Source organism: Osmia lignaria, chromosome 14, assembly GCF_051020975.1.
Source record: "Osmia lignaria lignaria isolate PbOS001 chromosome 14, iyOsmLign1, whole genome shotgun sequence".
Classification (NCBI taxonomy): Eukaryota; Metazoa; Arthropoda; class Insecta; order Hymenoptera; family Megachilidae; genus Osmia; species Osmia lignaria.
The window spans coordinates 1,242,486-1,266,383 of record NC_135045.1 but is presented as its reverse complement, the minus strand read 5'-3'; the positions used below and the strand labels follow the sequence as shown (position 1 = coordinate 1,266,383).

The 23,898-nt window shown below is 38.6% G+C and overlaps 1 protein-coding gene across 5 annotated transcripts; it reads right to left on the bottom strand.

The window, feature by feature from the left end:
- Positions 1-3,098: 3,098 nt before the first annotated feature.
- Positions 3,099-23,390, bottom strand: LOC117609194 (very long chain fatty acid elongase 7). Of its 5 annotated transcripts, XM_034335207.2 has the most exons (7): positions 22,954-23,390; positions 22,306-22,815; positions 15,634-15,706; positions 10,346-10,536; positions 6,738-6,875; positions 6,393-6,635; positions 3,099-6,267 (listed from the first exon to the last, which is right to left on the bottom strand). In XM_034335207.2, the coding sequence occupies exons 3-7, from the start codon at positions 15,692-15,694 to the stop codon at positions 5,911-5,913; spliced, it is 990 nt and encodes a 329-aa protein (XP_034191098.1). In that variant the 5' UTR covers positions 15,695-15,706; positions 22,306-22,815; positions 22,954-23,390; the 3' UTR covers positions 3,099-5,910. The 5 variants fall into 5 exon arrangements, with proteins under 5 accessions (XP_034191098.1, XP_034191097.1, XP_034191101.1 ...); XM_034335206.2 differs by having other exon boundaries at positions 22,306-23,390; XM_034335210.2 differs by lacking the exons at positions 22,306-22,815; positions 22,954-23,390 and adding an exon at positions 17,182-17,339.
- Positions 23,391-23,898: the final 508 nt, after the last annotated feature.

The following is a 23,898-nucleotide window of genomic DNA, read 5'->3' as shown; positions in this document are numbered from 1 at the left end:
ACGTGGGTGCGCCGTGAACCACCGGCACACGCGTACCTAGCAATCTCGTCGCCCCTATCTTCGTGAGAAGAGCAAACATTTCATCACCTAAATTATTATATTTATTTCAGAGATATCTCTGATCTCTGATTCTTTCGAACCTTCGCATATTCATCGACTTCGATCGATATTTTATGTTCGCTGACATTAAATCAAAGAACTTCGAAAAAAAAATGTTCATACGTTTTTAGTTACCGATTCACTTGTAAATATATTTTTATCTGAGAAACTTCATACTTTCACGCATCAGTTATATAAGTTTACATAAAAGAAATTTGCTAGATAAGAATATAAGCATTTATCGTACATGCTCAAGATGATAGCAGCAGGTATATAAATCTTGTAAATAGAGCACAGAAGGTAAGACAATTGGCCCAGTATAAAACTGATTAATCTTTGATAAATCGTTTCACGTGTTTCACAGAATTTTAATATTCTGAAAATCGTAATTATACTGCAATTAACAAGTGTCGTAACAAAAAACGAAGCAGAGGCAAAATATAGGACGAATTGCTAATGGAACCCCTGTGTCGATTGGTCGTAGGTATCCGGGGGTTAAAAGTCATTACCGTAAACAGGAATTGCATAAGTGCAAAGTACTAAACCTTGTCTTTGTCGTTTAACCTTAAACGACATTGACAGTGTAAAGCATTTACATATTTGCAAGAACGGAAGGAATAATTGCGACTCTAATCCCGGATACCGAGTTGCTACATTATATGATAGCGAATGTAAGTACGCCATTACCATTTCTATCGAGTAATCTTTCAGCGAGTACAGTAAGACCTGTCTACATGCTTGCAAGTTGTAATCACTTGGTAGGTGGTGGAAAAGGCCATATGGGGATGGTGATTGAATGAATCCAGCATCCAAGCTTAGGAAACTGAGTATCTTAGCAAATCTGTACTCCTCTGAAATTCCTGTCTATAGCAGCTTTATTACTAGGGGTAGTTGGAAGGAATTCAGCCGAGATGATACAGGGACAAAAGCGACACTATCTTATTCCGTCGGTGACTGGCGGAAGTCCTTAGTCCTTAACTGTGCATAGTGCACATTGACAGTTGTAAGACCATCATCTGCACATCCCTATCTACTTACTTTGTAAGTAGTAGAACCATCTGCGGGGTCGCAACCACTTTCGTGTGACTGACTTCAAACTAATTCGTATAGAGAAGGATATAGACAGGTTTCACTGTTCATCCCTAGATACCAAATTCCGAAGACGTAGTAACAGTCGTGTGACTAATTGTTCCCGAAGGGTGCGTCGATCATCAAAATAAATGGACAACGATTTCCCTCTGTTCGTGGCTGAAAGCAACTCGCTCCATTTAAATTCATTTTATTCTCGTGTAATTCTCCCCAATTATGTACAAAAATATAATGAGAATCGATAATCATTACAGAGTTCGTAACATTAGATAGTATTATAGGTACATGACGATGTGTGCTCTTGTCTCGTTCGCCTACGTGTGAACTAGCCTCGACACCTTACCACGTGGTTGAATAATTTTCTATTCTTTTGAAAGCAACAGACAAATCGACTTCGTCTTTTGAGAAAGTCATTCACGCGCGCGTTATCTCTTTCATTTCTGTCTACGAAGAAAAGATCCGTCCACTGATAAAGCTAGATGACGATCGTGTGAACTCGCTTGTTTCCTTTGATTCCCGTCTTTGTGTGCGCGTGCAGTGTGAAAAAAAGAAACGAAAAATCGGTCGACTAGAGAGAGGAGAGGAATTGAACTCATTTCGTATAGTCAGATGTGGACGTTTTAGCGAGGAACGAGGGAAATGAAGTGACGCAAGTATGAACGAGATAGGTATTGCCCCCTTTACTGATTGTTCGACAAGTGACGGGGATGATGACTACTATTCAGAGAGGCATGCACTTGTACAAATGCATCAATGAAACATACAACTTCCACAAGGATATTCAACCCCCATGCCTCGACGTCCACGTGGATTTATTGTCCTCATTGACAGACACGAGTTCACGAATCGACAGAATTGTTTTTCTTCAACGAGCACCGTACTAAAATTTAACAGGTGCCTCGTTGCTTTGCTTTGCTTTCTTCACTAAGGTATCTTTACAAATTCGCGGATAACAAAACAATCAGCGCCTGATGTTTTGCAAAATAAAAATATATGGCAGTATGTGATCATGCTGTATACAGGGCGTCAGGTAACTGGAGGTACAAGTCGAGGAATGACGATTTAAAATAAAAAAAAAAAAATTTATGAAACGAAGTTTCGTTCGTACGGGCCTTCCTTTTCGAGAAAATCAATTTTTAAACTACAGGCTACAGTTCAGCGACACTTCCAAAGTCGGCTCTAAAGTCTACAGGGCCCAGGGCAAAAACTGATGAATAATAAATGTAAAATTTATTTATCAATAATAAACAAAACATCGTCGCAGCAGTTTTCAGGATCCTTATTGTTAAAAAGAACTACATTTTCCTATCGTTTCGCAATTCTGTCGATTCGATGTCGAAGTTTTACAAAATGCGGAAGTCTCTAAGCGTGTGGCCTAGTTTGGGTACCCAACCTAACCCAAACCTGACCTCAATTCTGGGGCAAGTGCCCCTTGATACTTTCAACAATTTGTATACTTTAAACTTATTCTATATCCACCATTATTGAATTTTCAAAATGAATTTTCTCGAAAAAGAAGTTACATACGAAAACATTTTATTCCATACTTTCGAGTTAGTGATTTTTTTTTTTTTTTTGTGTACAATCAACAGTTTTCCGCTTCTGTTATCAGTTTTTTTCAATGTTCTGTTGAAACAGTTTGAGAAATAACACCTTTTGAGCTTTGAAGATATAAAAATTGTTCGAAGATCAATTCCTGTACAATTTGAAACGACAAGGATCAGACGAGATAAAAAATAGAAACAACCACAACAACAATAACAAACTCGTTAAAAGCTAAAATAATAGTAAAAGAACGGATTTTTTTTTTTTTTTTTAGTCGAAATTCGAAGATAATATTTTTATAGTTCGTACAACATTACGTCTACATTAACAGTCTTGACGATGTTATTCTTTTCTTTCAGCGTATCTTTGTTTTTTTTTTTCTTCATCGTTTTTTGTCTTTTTTATTACAAATTGCTCTGAAATACTTCTCTAATACGTTATTAAAATCTTGGCATAATAAACTTCAATAATACGAATACTTTCACAGGAAAGCACGTCTTTTGACACCCATATTTAACGTCAACGTTTCATTTATTATGCGATCCGATCTATTTCCTTTGTAAAAATATACAACATCAAATTTTTACAGGATCGAATTCGATTTCATCATCTTCATCTTCTTCACTTTTTTTTTCTTTTTTTCCTTTTTTTTTTTTTACCTTAGATTTTCTTTTATTTCTCTGTGCGGTCATAAATAAAAATCCTTTAAATTCTTTCCCCGTAACAGGAAGAGTACAAAAAGTCTGTAATCTTAACACGAGATTTGTATACGATTCCTAGGGTAAACCGTTTTCTCTTTCCTTTCCATTCGTAACATACGAGTATACATTCCACCATTTCTTTCTCTTTTAACCCTTGGACAGCGGATACTGGGTCATTTAAGACTCAATGTATACTGACTGTCTGACAGTTGAGCGATATTTCAATAATTATGTAATAAGAATTTAAAGAAAAATTATATCGTTGGTTTGCTACGGTAGAAAGTTCTTAATTACTCAACCATTTATCAATGACAATATTTACTTTGCTTGGTCTTGTTTGGCCACGATTCCGTTGTGCAAGGGTTAATCTAGCCCAAGCTCAAAACAAACGGCGAACAAGAGTTTAATCTCGTCGTGAAATTTTTTTTTTTTTATTTTCCTCTTCGAAACTCATTGGAATTTCGATCTCACCACCGACGATTTCAATTCTAAATATTTCTTAACACGTTGACTGATATACGGGGTCATTGGTGATCAGAATTTCACTTTGTTATTTCACTTCCTAAATTTATGTAAAAAAGAATCTTCAAATTAAATCAGTGTCCAAGGGTGTAAAAATTTACATTTTGTTAATCAGCTTCGGTAACTCAGGTAGCGCCCAGGGCTTTTTCTTCTCAGGTAACTCCTATAGCAGCCACTGTGTTAACAACAATTTATTGAACCAATAACGCTCGTATATCACGGTGGCCAGAACCATATGTTTCGAGAGGAAAGAGCCGTACGATTATATCTCCTTGCACGCGAATCGACTCACGCTTATTTTCTACAACGAACACCAAAGCTTTGAACACAATCGGGGCATTAGGGAGACAGAGTTGGACGACGACAGGGGAGGAATTACGGTTGAAAGGTAAAGGGGGGTCCCAATCAGAGAAATGCCTCGCAATCGTGTCTAAACTAGCTAACCGATCACACACTTTCTCATCCACACGCAACGCACGCGACTGACAAATTAAAAAAAGATTGAGAAAGAGAGAGAGAGAGAGAGAGAAAAACGAAAAAATACACGACTAGGAATCGCGTGCGGGAAACAGAACCTTTTCGACGAGGATCGATTATTAATAATTATACAAGGTGTCTCGCGCAACTGGGTCAAACTAGATCTTTACAACGATCCGTTTTAAAGATACAGCTTGTCCCAATTGTATGGGGCACCCTGTATAAGATAGGGTTCACTTCACCGATTTCAATCATCTTGATATATATTATTAAGATTAATTTTCCGAGCAATTTCATGGGTACATATAATCATCGTTCAACTTTAGAAATATACGCAAACATATTTTAAATAGCGCGCAGCATATAAATAATTAATGTGAATTTGATTATTCAAACTACTGTCGCATAAAAATGTTCATAAGCTGAAAACAAAAATTAGATCATGGAAAATTAAAAACAAGTGATAACTATATGTAATACAATAAAATTACTAAGGACACTCATCTTCATAACATGTATCAAGGTTACTGAAATTACTGAAGTGTTGGACCCTGTTCTATATAATTACTTCGATTATTATTCAATGAACCGTGTGCGCTTTATACGCCATTTGCATACCTTCGTCGTTCTTCTCGTTTGCTTAATAAAGCTATCCACGAGCCGACGATAGTTCACGGTTGTTCATTCGCAATCCCGTTGCGAATGCGATTGCTAGATTAATATATGTATACACAACAACGTAGAAGTGACCTTTATTCTCTTAACCCTTTTGCTACGAAGATAGAAAACGTGTAGTCAGTTGACAAGTTTCAACGTTCTTCAAATCAAACAAGTTTGTGAAAATATTGGATAGATTGCGGAGGTTCCTCTTCCTCTTTTCTCTTTCTAAAAACGAATCACGACTAGAAAACCATTATAGTGGCGGTGATTAGGTGTGTACCAACAGTCTCACTCGCTACAATGGTACAGAAAAGGATAAGCGTGAATGCACAGCCACTATAGCGTCATAACGAAAGGGTTAAACAGGTCCTTCCCTCGTAACATTGCCGATCCATCCACCACGTAAGGAAGAGAGAAAAGTAATCGTCAGCCCGTTGACAGTGTTAACGTGAAATGATTTAAAGCGTTCAGCTGATCACTCGCCGACGACTGTACGCGTTTTATTATGAACACAGAATCCGCAATTATTCTTAACTAGCATCGTTTATTCTCGCGCGTATACCATGCTCCTCGTGGCGAAGATACGAAATAGAGAGGGAAAGAGAGAGAGAGAGAGAAAAAAAAAGAAATAAACAGCCACTGCGATCAACGTGGAACCGTTGCAGGATCCTCGAAGAAACGTCGAGGACGCGAGATTGAACGGTACAATTAAACAATATTTTGTGTGTATGTGTGTGTGTGTGTGTACATGTTTAGGTGTTTTTGCTCTGTCCCGATAATTGTTGTTCTCGAAATTACGAAACACCAGAAGAACGTCCTAAGCGAGCTTCTTCTCTGTGTTGTTATTGGCAACGTAACCGTTGTTCGTGCCGTTGCTGTAACAACTGTTGTATTCTTTGTTGTAGATGGTCGCGTACGACGAGACGCCATTTTGCCGTGGCGTCGATTCGTCCTCGAGTACCGGCATACACATGCCGGTCGTCGACGAGCCATTCTGTGAACTTTGTTTCGCCGACAATTTCGATTTGTCTACGTATTTTGCTTTGTAAAAGTCTGAGAATAATCCTAGGAATAGCACGCCGTGCAGACCGATCCATATCATAAAGCTACGAGGATAATCGCACTCTGTGAAGAACAGCTGGAACTGGTGACTCATGATCAACACGAATTGCACCTGAAACGAGAAACGCATCGACATTACTCAACCGTTTTGTCATAGTACGTATACGTGTACTTTTCAACTGGCTGCTGGTAGCCGTCGTGTGCCAAGTAAAACAGATTGTTCTTTCATCGATTTACCATTTGCAAGGTAGTCAGGTACTTCTTCCACCAGATGTACTTTTGATACTCAGGGCCCATCGCAGCCACCATGTAGTAGAAGTACATTATTATGTGAACAAAAGTGTTCAAAAGGGCGAAGAAAGTGCTGTGGCCACCTGGCGCGAACTTGAGCCCTAACCAAACGGAGAAAGGCATTATACCATGGTGGATCACGTGAAGCGTCGACACGTGTTGAGTCTTCTTCCTCAAAATGAAAAATAGCTGAAAGAAAAGCGACAACTGATTAAACGATTCTACGCCTTCCGCTGAACGAGATCGAGGCTCAGGAGAAAGTATAATAAAAGATTGAAAAGATAGACTTACGGTATCGAAGAACTCGGTGAATTTGCTGATGAAATACCACCAACACGTGTTCACCATTCGTAGCGCCATTGGGCTGTGCGAATAGTCAACCGGTTGGCACCGGAAGCTGTATCCTTTCGCCCAGCCACTCATCAAGTACTGAAACAAGAAAATGCCGGAAAGTGAGGACAATAAAAGGGTTGCATTCAAACGGGGGTAGAACGACAATCAGCGTATAGAAGCGCGATCGCTCGTTTTTCACGGAGAAACTCTCTGTAGCCGGTCGCTTTGTTCGATCAAGAAGCCGGTTGGCGATGCTGGACGAACGGAGGGTAAGAGGAGCAGGGAAACAAAAGAATCCTCCGCTACTGTTAACGTTTCTCTCGCAAGATGACTTCGGGTCTATTTAAAATTCTAAAAGCCAACCACCCTCTTCCTCGCCCCCTCCTTTCGCTCCTTCCGAGATTTACAGAACAATCCCACTGTGTTTGTTTCGACTGTCATTCGTGTATACGTGTGTCTGTTTCGGTTTTGTTTTTTTCTAATTTTTCGGAAAAAAAGAAAAAAGAAAAACGAACCAGGTCATTCGGTTGGTTAGCCTGACCCTAAGCAGTGGTCCAGATCGATTCACCGCTAAACTGTGCTACAATTGTGCTCTTATTGCGCGCACGTGTGTGCGTTAAATGATTAGATGGAATTTATGATAAGAATTTTTGCTGCCTTTAATTCCTTTACGGAATGAATAGGAGAATTCTAATCAGAGCTTGTCGAGTTTAAAGTCTATAAAGATATTTACTGTCGATTATTTCCCGGTGACGTAACGTGGACTATCGATAACCGTGAGCTTAGAAATTTCGAAATGGTTAAGATTAAGAACGTTAAGAACGTGTCGCGGAAACGAAACGCGAGGTCGCCGGTATAATTGGCTAAATGACGGATTACATTTGAGTGTTGCGAGTATCCGCGAAGGACTCGAAAAATAGTCTATGACTTCATAAGTAAACTAATTAAATCCTTAGCGCCAGATAGAGGCGAATCTCTGGGTAGTTTACGCGTTAAATAACTTAAGAGGCGCATACGGCTGTCGCTAATATCTATTGAAAAATTCCATGCATCTATGAGCGAGCAACGCGGTTACCCGTGTCGCACAACTCTTATAAAATGAAACTAATGAAATGAATAATGAAACGCCGATTTTGACAGTGCTCGTAATGCGAAAGAAGAGGTTGTAAGAAAAATCTTTCTCCATGAAAAAAAAAAAAAAAGGAATTCTTAAACATTTCGGCGAAATCTCGCGTTATCCTGTTATCGCGTGACGCACGACATTCGATTGGTATCATCGAAGCCGGGAACACGACGATATTCCGTTTAAACTTGACCGTGTTAAAGCAGCAGCAGTTGGAAAAGCTCGAGTGTGATTGCGTGGGTTGGCCAACTAACGAGAACACCACGCACGTATAGCCTAGAGAGTTGTGTGTCAAGGTCGACATGTGAGATATCTCGCGTTACATGTCATCTATACGTATATAACGTGAGCAAGAGCAATTTTCGAACGGCTTATCAACGCTTAATTAGAATTTCGCCAGCCACGCTGCTCCACTTTCAGCCCCGTTTTTCCCGCTAATCCATTGTGCCTTTCGTCTGAAAGCCGGAAGTAATGAAGCTGATGGCTCTACCCCTCGGTGCTTCAGACTTACAGCCTATCAGTAGCTAAGAGTTATCGACAGTTCAACGAGAATTTTCTAACTAGCTATGCAGAATAAAAAGAAGGAACGCTTCTAATATTATTCGCATCGATGAGAGTAATTTGAATAAAAAATGAATTTCCTCTTTCCTATTCATAATTATGCGATCAAATAATCGAACGGCTGAGCCAGACCTCCATGGCTTACTAATAACTTCTTCCGGTTGGCGACGAAAAAAATTCTTCCGATATTCGTCGAACGTGGTCTCGACCAGCATCCTAAAACTGCTTATTCGGCTTCGCAAAAGACGCCAATCTCGAAGAATTTCTATGAAAATCGATCGTCGTTCTTACGTACTCTTACCAGAAGAACTAACGACGTCGACCCAGCGTTTGCCGCATGAAATTCCATTCGAAATACACTAGACGTTCAGTTTCAATGTTAATTACATCGAATTAATCGTGTCACCGATAACAGAGATATAAACCGTAGCTCTAAAAATATCTGAAGACTTTAACGAGCAATGAATTCACTCGTTCGAATATATCGATAAGTAAACTATAACGCTCAATCTCCTCTCTTATCGTTTAATGCAAGTCTATCAATTTGAGACGTGAATTTACGCCGTTAATTGACAAACCGCAACGCGCGAGTACGATTAAAACGTCCACGTGACGAGATTATGAGAATCAATGTTATTGGTGAGTCATTACGCTGGCGAATATTCTACCATTTCGGAGTCATTGATCGAGAAATAAATAAAGAGTTGAATGCACACGGTCGTTGGCGAGTTTTGTTGATAAGCGCATCACCACTCGTATGATTAACGTGCTCTCTCGTATTCGCCGTTTCCGAACCGAGTTTCCAGCTAAAGCACCGCGAAGCTTCGCAATTAAAACGAGGAAATTGAAAGAGTTATTTTTAAATAACAATGCTGTAAACCATCTATTGCTCGAAATTCTAATGAAAACGAAGGAAATTATAAATTTCCAATAGGAAATAATTTCGCTTAAATTTGCGTATACACGTTAGACAGTGGTTCTGTATCGAAAGTACATTTTTAGGGAAACGAGAAACGTATCGATCGCGATGACCAAGTTACCATCGAACAATGTCGTGCTGTGTTTGCAAAATTCATTTGAATTCTATTAGACTCGTTTACACGGTGAACAGAAAACGGAATGTCGGATACGTCGCCAGGAACCGTCTGGCCGGATTCATGAATAAGTCCGAGGATTCTTTATCGCCCAACGACTAGGCGAGGGGACGATTTACCAATCTCTATTATCAGGGGGACCTTGCGCGCGATTAAACGATTAAACGATAAAATGTTCAACGATTTGCTCATCGATAGATTCAGATAACAAAGTCATCGAGTTACAATCAATTTCTTTTCAAGCAAAATTCAATTTCAATCAAACTGCGTATATTGAATAAACCTAGATAAATCGAAATTTTACTTTTTCCCTTTTCAAATGGAAAATGAGAATTGCAGATTTTTAATTGTAAGAACAATGAACTGATCGACGAGCAAGATATCATAATTGGATCGACGGAAAACGCGTAGAAAGTTACGAGACGTGCTACTACGTGAGTACAGTTCTCACGAAATAACTGTACCCGGTGGTACCTGCAACATACTAAATGCAGACCAAATACGATTGGTATTTGATCGAATACGCGCGCACGCATTCTTGACCCTCGCCTGACATCGCGACAAATTGGGAACGTCGCGTGAAGACCTAGTTTTATTTTTTACCAAATAACCCGCTCCTTTTGTTCAAAACGTATCAGAGAAAGCTATTTAATCCTCGAACAATGGTAGTCGAAGTTATATTTAAGCTCCATTGTCATTTATATTTCGTTCATCAATCATCATCGTTATCGGCGAAATAGGATCATTCAACGAAAAATAAGATTAAAAAAGATAACGACTATACGAACCTCGTAGAAGATCCACGTGGAGAATATTGTTTGTATCAGGTTGTACCCTATTAAGATACCCCGAAGTTTGAAAGGCTTTTTATTTTCCATTAGCCTCGGTCCCAAAACCTTGCTGAAATAAGCATAAAATAGGCATATCGCCATGGTCGGAAACGGGCTGCTCATCAGGATATAACTGTTCACCCGGGGATCTAGAATGAAAATACAATGCATTAGTATTTATTTTGCGACCATTCAATTCAAAGGCAGGGCAGTTTTTGCAAGAAAAAAAAAAAAGTTTTCTTTTCATTTCAAACCAGAATCCTACCACTTTTATTAGCAAAAATCAGCGTTGAGTCTCAAACTCAATGGAGGATCGTTAGATTCATCGTAGTCCTGAAATTAAAGGGACCAGATCCTCTCACTCTTTTCAAAAGTTGTATCAAAGCGTAGGAATGAAAATGAAAGTCTCTAAATTTTATCATAAATATAGCACTGCTACCTTTCGACGAAAATGATGGTCATTTTCAAGTCGTACGACAATAGAAGCTTGATTATATCAAGAGGGTACCACTAATTACTGGAATAAGTAAAAGTACCCTGCGTTTAATTACCAAATGCCCCAGTCAGGATTCCTAATGAGCAACGAATAGAAAGCAAACAATAATTTTCTTTTCCCATCATTTACTTTCCCCTTCTTCCTTTTCTTTTACAACTTTGTGCATCGTCAGTACGGTACAGTAAGCTTCGTCATGACAATTTTCCTGTCATTAAACGACGATAAAGTACAGCCTTCCCGGTTCGTTAACCTCTTTGCAATTATTTTTAGAACAAGAACAAAGTTATCAGGTAGTTTACTTTAACCCGTTAAACGAGTTATTGTTCAACCAGAAAAAGATCTATCCTCCCCTTGCACGTTTAATAAAGAGCGTGTAAAGAAGAGATGATCTATCTTCTATCCCACAATATGATAATGTGATGTGTTTTTCTTTTTCTTCCATCGAGGGACGAAAATCTTTTGGTAAACACGTTATTAGATTCCTTTTCTCTTCTCTTTCCTAATTAACAGGATAATTAAGTAATTTATCGTCTTACACAATTTATGACTGAAATACAAATGAAACGATTTAAAATCGATACACGTTAACGAGATTCGTAATTTTTGTTGAAAAGAAATCGGCAATTAGCTGCTTCTACTAACTATTCTGGCACAATGTGCAATTATGCTTTTACGATCACCCCTCTTTACTGTTTACTTTCTTTGACCCAGATTTCGACGACAATGGTGTCATTAGGAACATTGGCCACGATGTAGAACAATGGCCAACGTGTCGAGAAAGGGTGGCGTATCGAATGTGAGAGGGGAGAAGAAAACAGGGTAATTATTTCAATATACCCACAGACTTCGAGTTTTCAATTGAAAATATATCAAAGAAACGAAGTAAAAATGGTAAATATATACGAAATCTAACTTGTTCTTGCTCGCGACTTTAATGTTCAAAATTAAAGTGGCTATCGTTTGTCAAACGCGAGAATGAATTACGGTTGGTTTAAAGTTTCGCATCAGATTTTACGACGTTCGAGATTTGAATTTCGAGAGGAAAGAAGGAAACGGGCAAACGAGAAGTTTTTCAAACTGTCGTTGAATTATGTTTTATTGCTCGTTAATACGGAAAGGCAAAACGTAAAATTCTTCGTATCTCGACTTCTCGAGATCAACGGCACCGGTTGTTGAATTCGGAATAACTACTGCGAATTTGTATTTCAATTTCGGGGTGTCAATTAAATAATATCGCGGTTGCTATCCGGCAAGATCGTTACTTTCTCAACACATTATAACGCGTTTGTATCCGTGAAAGGGGTTATCGTGTGGAGGTTGAAAAGTGGAGCAATCAGCGAGTGATTTACAAGTTGCCCGAGCATTATGCAATTCCGCGATGGTGCATCGTGCACCTGCCTCGATGCCGGAACTCTGCCTTTCCGGCCAGGAAGCCGCTGCCCAGACGAATTTATTAACCGACTGGATGGGCATTGATTTCGTAAAGTGACTCTAGTGTATGGACGATCGACTGGTGTAATAACGAAACCGAAGAAAAAGAAAAACGATGCAGTCCGATGGATTGCGTCACCGAACGATAATTGCCGGATGCGCCGGTCAATTGCATCGATCGAATCGAATTTCCTGTCAATTGCGTTTCATGCGTAGTCTACGAAAGTGAATCTCCCGCTTTTCAACCGGCAAATTTTTCCTTCCTGTCTTTCCCTAAAATCTAATCTCTACTCTTACACTTAGCTAAACGAGTGTACACGGTTGGCGAATTGTGACAATCGCCCGAATGAACCAACGGCTCGAAAGAGCGAACGATTTTCAAAAGTGGAGAATTCAGTCGGCTCTAAAACGCGTCTGCTGTGTCCGTCAGCTTGGATAAATTTCTCGAGCACTTTTTTTTTTTTTTTTTTTTTTTTAAATTCAGCCCTCGTATGAGAAGACGCGAGAGTTTGTTCAGGAGGCGCTCGCCAAACCTTCCGGTAAATTACCTTTGCACTCGCATGGTCCGAGCGAACGACGCTCATTGTCAACTCGGCGTCCGCTCGAGCGAACAGAGCTGGACACAGCTTCGCTCTATTTTCTCTTTTTTTCAGGGAAAATTCTTATTTTTTCCCCGTGGTTTCTGCCTGTCTTGATTTCTACAAAGTTCTTGATAAAAGTTGAAGAAAAATTCACCAATCAGTGTCACGCGAATCTCAATTATTTGATAGCGAACGTGTACGAATGATTATACGTTCAACAGTCTACTATTTCACGTTTTCCATATTTTATTTTTTTTTTTGCCGCGATGTTGATTGCTCGTCAATAAGTAATTAATACTTGTGTAACGTACTTACATATTAGACGAAAATGACGTAACGAGAAGAAAAAAACATACTAATTAATGTTCCTTATTAACCTAATTAGCCTAACTTGATTGATACACGTTAATTTTAGTAAAATATGTTCTTTGATTTCTTTCATATTTGCATTTCATCCATAAAAAGCAGAAAGTAATAACCAAATGGATTAAATAACGAGAAAAAAAAGTTATATTTTCAGATGAATTAAGCGTATGGAAATAACGAATCGTCATATAGGCGTTCGTCTGGTCTCGTCATATTAAATTTTTGTCTCGATGTTTATTCATTGTGATCAAACAGGTTTGAATACGTCGATGATTCCTGTCGTCCTTATGTAAACAGAATCGAACATTCTTTGAATGATTTCGATTCATTTTATTCATAAACACGAACGTTGGAAATATTAAACATTCGATTGACGCGGGGTCAGCTGATATCTTACGGCAAAGTCCATTTTGAAATGAAGAAAATAATGGAAACTTTCAGAATCTCAATTCCTTATTTTACACTGTTGGTTAGGATAACGGAAGGAAATTTTCCTTTTGTTAGAATTCTGAAATTTCATAATTATTCTAAATGGCGAGGCTTAATTTAACTGGTGGCTAGCTCTTAAGTGGTACGCTCCGACTACAAAGGGTTATTTACTCGAGAGTAAATATGGTTTAAGCAATTCGGGTGTGAGCTATCTCTAATCACCGTAGGTCAGAGGACATACTGAAACTCTACAGTATCAACTGTAGTAAATCAGACTGTAAATTCTATACAGTGGGTCCAAGAAGTATTTGTACACCATTTAAAACAGAGTACCTCGTTTAAAATTACACACTGGCCGCAGCAACAGGGTTAAATAGGATATCAATTCTGTAAGCACGAGTGTGGCAAGAATGTTTAACCGAACCATCCTCGGATATAAATGCAAGACGAGATTCCAGCGGTGCATTAGGTAGGGTGTAATGAGGCGAGGGCGCCTCTTGGTCTATGCGATACACGATTAGCGGAAAACACGGCCTGTTGGTTTGCTGCTATTAAATCGATAATCCACCTACCGTATAACACGGGAACATGAAAAGAGGCCTGGTCAATTTGTGCCCCTTAACTGCTATTAAGTCTTGCAACGTTTACACCACAGCCTGGTCACGAATAGGCAGATAAATTAGAGTCCTTTTGGTAGCTAGGTTACTACGAACGCGTTCGAGTAGATTGACGAACCTAAACGTCAATTTAGAATCATAGCGATTGAAAAACGAGTTTATGCAGGGTTGGAAATTTCTGAATCGGAAGAACTTTACAGAGAAATAAGATGTGTCATGACCGAATTAAGGAACCGCTGACGGAGTCAATTTTTCTGGTTGCGAGCAACAATTCGAAATTCCACGAATGACCATCGTTCAGTGGAACAACGGGCGAGGAAAATCTCGTTGTTGATCGTAGAGAAATCGGGAACAAGACGGACAGTAATGTTGCGACACTTTATTGACAGACGGGGAAGGTCATTTTGAAAAAATATGCACGACAAACAGAGTACGGGTTCGTCTTGGCGCACTGTTCGTGCTAGTGGCGATGTGCTTTTCGTTGAATCGACGTTGTACACTCGTGTGTCCCCGTTCAACGGTTATTACGAAAGCTTCCTCAAAAGGATCTCTTGCCGCATTCCATCGCTTTCCAACTACAAAACACTTTGTACCAAGACCTTAACGCTTTGTCGTACCATACACGTGTTAATCGAACGAGTAATTGGGTCGATTTATCAGGCCATTCCATAAGTAATGTCGCCCGTTTTAGATCAAGCGAATTAGTAGATAATGTACAAGGTTATCGAGAACACATGAACATGATTTCCAAGCAGATAGAAATATTTAGATAAGTTTAGGAAATTTTTTGCCAGAGCCTCGATATTTTTATATTTTATCTATATTTTATCTATATGTGACAGATACGACAGCATCACGTCCAGTCTAGTCAGCTAAGAAACCTTTGGACTAGTTGGTTTTTGCGGTTGGATATTTTTCTTCGGGAATCGTTTGTCAGGGTCATACGAGATACTAATATCAATTATACGGAAACGCAATTCACGTGAGGTATAAACAAGAGATACGTGTCGTATGTGATACTTGTATCAAGTAAGGGGGTTACAAACAATAGAAATTGAATTCTTTTTTTTTTAAGTAACTCGAAAACCTTGGCGGTTAATTTATTTTCTCTGCTCGTCTAGTTTAGCCGTTTCCTAAATAAGATCGATAGTAAAAGTTTTACTTCCGCTCTGTCGCGTCTGTTCGTTTTCGATTTTTAGTACAGTCGCACCTGACTGACCCACTTGAATGTCGTGGACCCTTGCTGGGACTCGATCGACTAACTTTTATCCCTATTTATTACTCCATCGCAAAAATGTTCGTTGACTCGAAAGAAAATCATCTTACCGGACTTGTTATCCATCAGGTCCCTGTATCCGTGCACCAGATCCGCTACTATACTCGTCATCTTGCCTCGAGTCTGTAACAATCACCAAACAGTTTTTCAAATAAAAAGTCTCATTTAGTTGAATGTTCACCCTTTTTATTGCTCAAGGTGAGTGAAATTTTAGTGGTATGCAGCAATTAAAATCAGCAAGCGTGTTTAAATAAAAATTTTTAATTAAGACGAGTAGGGTAATATTTCATAATAAAAATTCAAATCTCTTCAAAGACCTTCCTGAAAATCTACATATTTCCATTTCTACGTAGAATGTATAAAAACAAAAAAAAAAAAAAAGAAACAAAAAAACCCGTCGGAGACTTTCGTGGAATGTAATAACTAAAATAAACCAGTGCTGTTTAAATGAAAATTCTTTTTCACGAAACGCTGCGAAATGATCAAATATTCGATATCTTCTGTTTATTACAACGAACGATAAATTCTGTACGACCATTTCTGAACGCTGCACAATACAACGATCGTTTCTGAAAGTCGCGAACGGACAGAAATCGCAGGAGAATCCGGATAATCGGTTCTCGAGACGACCAGAAGAGTCCATTCACGTCTCGGTGTGCAAAATACGAGAACAAATACGCAAGTGAACAGCAGAAGGGTGAAATGCATTCGTTTATGCGAAAACTGGTTTTCATGAAAGTATAAAAGCGTGCGCGTCGATCGTTTTGCCTTTTAAACGCATTTTTCTGACCGTGTTTTCGGGTCGCTTTTGTTGCATTCGAGTAAGCTGCCACGAAACAGTAGTTTAAATTTAAATAAAAATTTTAAAACCTTCCATCGGTAAATAAGCCGGGTCACTAGAAAAAAAAGTTCGAATACCTTTGAATAAAAATGTTTTGAATATTTCTGCTCGCAAGTGTAAATGTTTAGAGAAGTAAATGTCATCAGAGTAACGAATTGATCACAAAACAAAATATCACTGCTTAGGGGAGTTTCTGTTGATTACAGCTGGCACTCAAAGTGTTAACTGGATCAAATAATCATGGAACACCGCGACCAGTCGCGGTTACTTAACTTTCTTTTGTAAGAAACTTTCATTGGGTCCCGGTGAAACGTAATTGCAACGATAAAGCATCGTGAACCGATTAATTACGCAAACGAAATGAATCGAAGATACATTGACCAGCTGGCAATTTATACGATAAAGAACGATCGAATCATCGAATTTACGGATTATGAAATATTTTCAAGGACTGCTAATTGTTTTGTTTGAAAATCTGCAGAGGCATCAGATAACCAGTGACACCGAGGAGAATTAACATTCTCGTTCTGACTCGTATTGACCGACATAAGCAAAATTGTCGGAAGGAAGGGGAAAAGAAAAACAAGCAATCAAAATTTATAGTTGCCCGTTTACGTGATAGAAGTATGTAGTTTTCGATCAGACTGACGGTTACGTTAACTATCTGGTGTAATCGATCTCGACACAACGTAACCACGTGTTTAGTAACTTTCTCGCTACCACCTTGTACCCGAGTTCCTGTATCACTGTCTCTCACTTTTTTACATGTCTTTCACTGTCTCTTTCTTTCTTCTTTTTATTCTTCACCGTTTCTCAGCTTTGCGACTCGTTTTTTCCTTTGGAATGCCAGTAAAACCGTGGCTGTCTTTATATAACACGTCCGTAATCGACGTAGAGACAACATCGAAAGAGAAATTCGCACGATTTTATCATCCAGCTATAACAATTTATCTATTCGATCAATTAAACGTACTTTCGGCTATATCGACCGACGTTCGATGTGACAGCGAGGAACGCGTTTAAAGCCCCCGCGACGTTATCAGAGATTTGCAATCGCGAAGCTTTAGAAAAAGAAAAATGAAACAATTGTGTTTCGTTGTACAAATCGTCTGACAGACAGAGTACTGTTGGCGAGGTTGAAAAGTAAAAGCGACGTGTTGACAGAACAAATACACGGCTACGAAGGGAAAAGTAATCGGTGACGCAACCGTGTTTTTCGTTTCTCACTTATGTAAATTATGTGTGCGAGCTTTGACGTCTTTGTTGCATATACGTTCGTAACTGCATTACGAACAGAGATGAATAATTATTACAAGAATTTGTAGCGGAATAAATACGTTGAATATCATTTCGGATGAAAAGTAGGATTAAATTTTAACTGGGTATTTCGAAAAAGAAAAAATGCTACCTACGAGAGATTCTAGAGCTATTGATTCGAACCGGATACAGTAGCTGCCCGATAATTCACCGCGTTCGAGAAGAAACTTTTCCTTTCATTAGTTTAACGAAAGGACCAGGGTGTTTCGCAATTTATCAAGGATATATGGAGATTCATCGTTTCCTCGAAAAAGAGCGGCAGCTAATAAAATACTTTCTAAACGGTATTAAAAGTCCGCCGGAAGAGTTGAAATTCTCTCGCATACCCACTTTCCCTGTATATATTATAATTCATCGACGAATTAAGTCGATTCGTTAATTTGGAAACAAAACGTAATTTGTCTGACCGCACGTGTATCTCATTGAGCAAACTGGCGAAATTTTTTGTAGTTAGAAATTTCTCTCTGTCATCTCGCCAATACTAGCTATGCTTCCCTATAAATATTCATTCCCAGTGACCCCGAGACAGTCAGTATCATAATTACTTTATAATTAACGGATATAATTACAGTATTTGCAATTTTTCATTAAAAGGCTTAGTTTCAAAGGTTAATACTTTTTACACGTGTATCATCAATATTTGTAATTAATCTGGCGTAACGATCCATGGACTGTAAAAACCAGGAAAATTGATATCATTTAATTTCATGTAGCAGAAAGTGCGTCATTTGTATAAATGCATAGATGATTATTTATTAATTCATGTAAATGATGCACACTTTTTTTACCTTTGCCAAGTACATGCTATGCAATAAACAGGAAATAAAAAAGTAAAAAATTCTTCGCTCAAGTACCGGGCAATTATTTGTTGAACCGATTTTCAAATAACCTTCCAAATAGAATTAGAAATAAAAAAGTGTGATAGTTTCTTTTCAGATTATCCGCATCGCGTTTAAAAGGACAGGCGTAAAAAAGGATTAAAAGATCTATACTTTGACAAGTAATTAAACTGATCGCTTAAGAAATGATGTAAATAAAACATCAAAGTTAGATGAAAAAAGAATCGAAAATACATTTCCCTCCTGATTCTAGCACGTGTACGTACATTTTCATCGCACGCACGCGGCATGTTTCTCACAATGCGTGTTTAATTTACAATCGCACATGTCGTGACCAGCTTGGTTGTTTTGCTATCGATTTTTTTTTTCCCTTCCTCCTTTCCATTCGACCGAGCACCCTTTCATTTCACTACGAAACCCTCTGTACCGTAGGGCTATCCGAGGGATACGCGTGTCCTTATTTCACCCTTTATCTTGTTAATCAAACTTTTCCGCGTCTATTGTATAATATATGAATCATCGATCAAGCGATCACCTGCGATTACGAAAAACTCTTATTTGTTTCTACTAATTCTTGATTAATTAATGATTCAGGTAAACGCGTATCGATTTAACATTAATTTAATATTAATCATTTCTCGTAATGCATACTGAAACTTGCAATTATTAATGAGAGGAAACTTCTCCTATATTCCTAATACAGAATTACAATAGCTACTCGATAATTTTTCGCTATATAATTCCCTGTTCACACGCTCGCTTTTACTAAAGCTGATTGAAATCATTCGATTCGACGATGACGTATACAGGCTATTACGCAGCTGATTTTTGTCGAGGACGGAGAAAGTGACGATATCTCGTTGAGTTGCTCAAACGATATTTACTTTCGGGCGAGGCTCTCATTTACTACTTTTAAGATCTTGCCCTTTGCATTATCGAACGGTATTTTCAACCGGGTCAGTTTCATTCATATATGTATATTTGTAACAGGAAGTATTTTCAATTTTAGAAAGCTGGATATATTAGCGATTAAATGACATGTCATGTAGATTTACGTCTTTTACACTAGATAAGCATGCAAATTTTATTGATAACGATGTTGGTTCAATAAAGTTGCAAACTTTTTATGAGATAACGTTTGATTCATTCGTGTAATGTAAAAGAAAAAAATGAATTATTTAATACTAGAACCATCAAAGGTGTTAAAATAACAATATTTTTAATCGTACGAATTTTAATCTTGAATTACCATTCCTATTTACTAATTACTGATAATTATCAATCGTGTTATGAATGTTACTCGTTGTCATTGCCAATAAATTATCTAATTTTTATTGTGACGTCATTTTTGAAACGATAAACGAAAGTTTTCAATTCGCTGGCCGATTCCGTCGTTTTCTCTTGCCGAGACATTCCCGAGGAGTCGTTCACCTTTAAAAGGGAATATTTAGCAGAATCGAGTCGAATGAAATTCTTTCTAACAGAGATATCGTATCGACGAAACTCTCGAGACCATCTTGAACCGTGTTCGAAGGGAACACCAGCTTCGAAATGTCGCGGTAATTAACTTCCTTTCTTAACCACCCTATTCCCTTGCTCGTTTCCGGCATGGCAAGAAGAAAAATAAGGATATTATCGTTCGATCGATGCCGAAACAAGCTGTTCTTCGATATATATACTTATATCGGACGATAAGAATCGGATTCGAACGGAATCAATAGAGAGACGAGGAATTACATTTGGCATTCAACTTGTCTGAACGAAGAAGCCATCTAAGAAGGTACGTATAATGTCGATCGATCGCGATTAAATCGTGTCAGATGAAAATACTCGAATCTGTTTATTCAAACATTTCTCAGCTGTTAAATATGACTTCAGGGTTGAAATCGACCAAATATCAGAATCTTATCCTTAATAAATAGTGTTATCACTGACCTAGAAAGCTATCTGTTGTCAATACGAAAGGGTATAAAATAAACAGACAGAAAGGCGGAAGCTAAAACACGTGTCGAAGTAGAATAATTGTATTTCCTTCGAATGGAACTCTTTTATCACGCGGTCTTTTATGTCCTTACGCTAACACCGTAGGACTCAAGTAACCGAAAATCACAATTTTATCGAACATTTTGTTTAAAAAAAAAATTGTTATTTTCAGCATGCGACTTCTGCAGAAATTTATATCCTCTTGACAAATAGAATAAAATTGAATGGAGAACTTTGATCCTCCATTATGGAGTGTTAATTTTGCGACTGGTTTTGTTTACGATCGTCCATCGAACATGATGTGAAACAGTTCGTTTTTTGTTTGTGATAATTAAATTGATTGCATTACTATTCCCATTTAGACTATTTATTGTTTATTCATTATTAATCATGATAATTGGAAAAGTATAACGAAAGAAAAAGGCACTGATTTCAATGCTGATGCTATTAACGAATGGAACATTTTGCATAATATCGCAATAACAATGTTTTTACCTGTTTTTTAATAGCATAGTAGTTATATGCATAAATCATAGACGGTAAGAAATAAAGATATCAGAATTACAATATTGAACGCGATAGTTTTGCGTACCGATGAAGACGGATGATACGTACGCTGTCCAGATTTGCATTCGTAAATAACGTGATCGACAGACGTCATTGAAGAAACGAAATTGGAAAAAGCGGTCTTTCCGGCCACGCGAACGTCCGAAGCGCCCCTGTAGCCGCCACTTGCAACAATAACCCTTCATTCCGAACTATTAACACGCGATATTTATTCTGAAATTAGTCCCGATGGTTGAACGTTCGCAACAGGAGCCAATTGTATCGGAAATGAACCAAATGTTTCCGTATTATTATTTTCAAACCCGACACGTTTATCGTCCGCGTGCAAAAGAATGATTAATTTCTCGCAAGCGTGCGCACGCCAAGCGGATGTTAACGGCATTCGAGCTGACGAATCATTAGAAATGCACGTACAATTTCGAGCCAAGGAAAACAGTCTTTTAGATAACTTTTACACGAACGTTTTGTAATTCCATTACTCTTAATCCGTTGTTCCGATGAAACGACAGATACACGACACTGAAGAATCACCGCACTCTGTCAATACGACTTTTTCGTGAAACATAAACATAGTCGGTGAATCACGGAATTCAACGTTTTCGTCCGAATTTATTTTTACTTCTGCTTTTTCTTACGTGAAAAATGCAACATAATTAAATTATCGTTTCTTTATCACTGGGACGAATTGATAAAAAATGATAGAGTAAATGTTACGCGTTCTGTCAACACGTACCAATGATTACCATTTTTTTAAACAGAGGAATACATTTGACAACGATCCATCCTTAACCTATCGTAAATTTATATACATTCTACGAAATACGATCGACAGCATTCGCATCCTTATTAGAATTGGTTAAGTTAAACAACCAGAATTTCGAAACGGATGATTGATTTTCTTTTGAACGTTTTACCGGGAAAAGTAAGCGTAATCGTGAGACGTTTATCACGATTTACTGGTGGTTTTCTTGTCGATCAATAATCATGACACGAATCGAAAGAAAAAAAGATTTTAGAGAAAAGTCACGTTGGTCGCGTCTCATTTCGTTTTCACGAAGCTTCAAATCGATCACGGTTTGTGTCCTAACCTCAAAAGGCGCACCGGCACGCCTCGAACGTACGAAGCACAGATTGGATATGGAGCGAAGCTCAGTATGTCAAAGGACTACACCCACCTGCTTTTTGTCGTTGTTTCTATTCTTATCTTCCGGCTATCTTTCTTCTCGTCTTATCAGCGTGTTCGTAAGCACCGTAGAGTTACCGGCTTTTCACTGACTTTTCAAATTTTCACACCGTTCCGTTTCTTTCTTGACAACCGACCGACGGTACATAAAAAACAAGCACGTTGTTCGACTGTAAATACAAGACTCGATTCCTCGACTATCCTCGTGGATGTTTGAACGTCGTTATTTTCCCTCGTTGCTCGATGTTTGATTGCTCGTAACACGTCTGTTTCGGGTACGATATCGCGAAATGATCGAACACGCTGTTCGGCTCACTTTCCGCTGTTAGAAGCAAGCAAACGCGAATAAGGATGATGATTCTGCTCGTCGCCAGTTTCGTTCATCGACGCGTCTTCCTCCTCTCCGTCGCGAGCGCGTATCACTGATGGAAGGAGGTGAAGAAAAAAAGGAAGAGAAACAAAAAGGAAAAAAAGACAGGAGGAAGATGAGGGAGCCAAAGAGCTAAGGAAAAAAAGAGGAAAGAGAAATAACGTTATTATCTTCAGGACAGTTTCCTGTGCACGCGGTCGCACTTGACTGACGGTCTCCCGGTTACTTTTTCTACACTCTTAACCGCCGTCCGTTTTCCGTTTACGATACCTGCCCGCCTTTGCCTGCCCAGCCTGCCCACCTCGTTGCTTCTTGCCGTCGCCCTACTCCTCGTGACCACGATGCTTCATTCTACCGCTACTTCTCCCTTCTTTTTTCTCTTTCTTCCGTCCGTTCTTTTCTTTTTATCCTTCCTTCTATGTTTCTCTCCCACTTTCAACGAATCGTTCGTAACCTGTCACTCTTTCGCATTGCTCGGGTACGGATCTCCCACCTGGGCTGTTCCGGGTCCTCCTTGCGAGCCTCGTTCTTACTCTTGTCAATGCGTCGTGGAACCGAACAGGGAATAACGGAGTCTTTTTTTCTTGTTAAAAGGGGAAAAGGAAAAAACGATCGCGGCAAAGACGAGGATGACGACGAGAACGACGCGATGAAGACGATAGAAAACGAGGGCCGCCCGTGCCGACCACGGAAACCACTGCCGCCAACTTGCCATCTCGTGGACGTTACTGTAAACATTTTAGCGATGGTTCTCAAACGGTGGATCCTCAAATTTCTCTCTCTCTTTCGTTATCATGTTTCTCATTCACTATCGATTTGTTTTGCAAACAAAATATGTATGAAATTCGATACATGTCGTTTGGTTTACAGAACATTCGAAACAGTGAACTTTTACGAACCTGGGTTCCGATAAAATATTGATAAGATAGATAGGATTTCTTATTTACACATATGTAAAATAGGAAAATTTTAATTATTTCGACAAAAAAAATGTTTAAGAAATTATATGTAATACTTTAAAAATATAAAATATAGAGTAATATCCATGTCTGTAATTAAAATAAGGTACGTACTTGGTGAAGCACCAATGGGAAGATTCGACCAATCAGAATGATTCTTCTTACGCGGGAACCGCCATTAGTAATCGCGATTGACAACGGTTTATGATCTGTTGCTAAAATTGTTTTTTAGTTATTTATTGTGAAGTGTCAATTG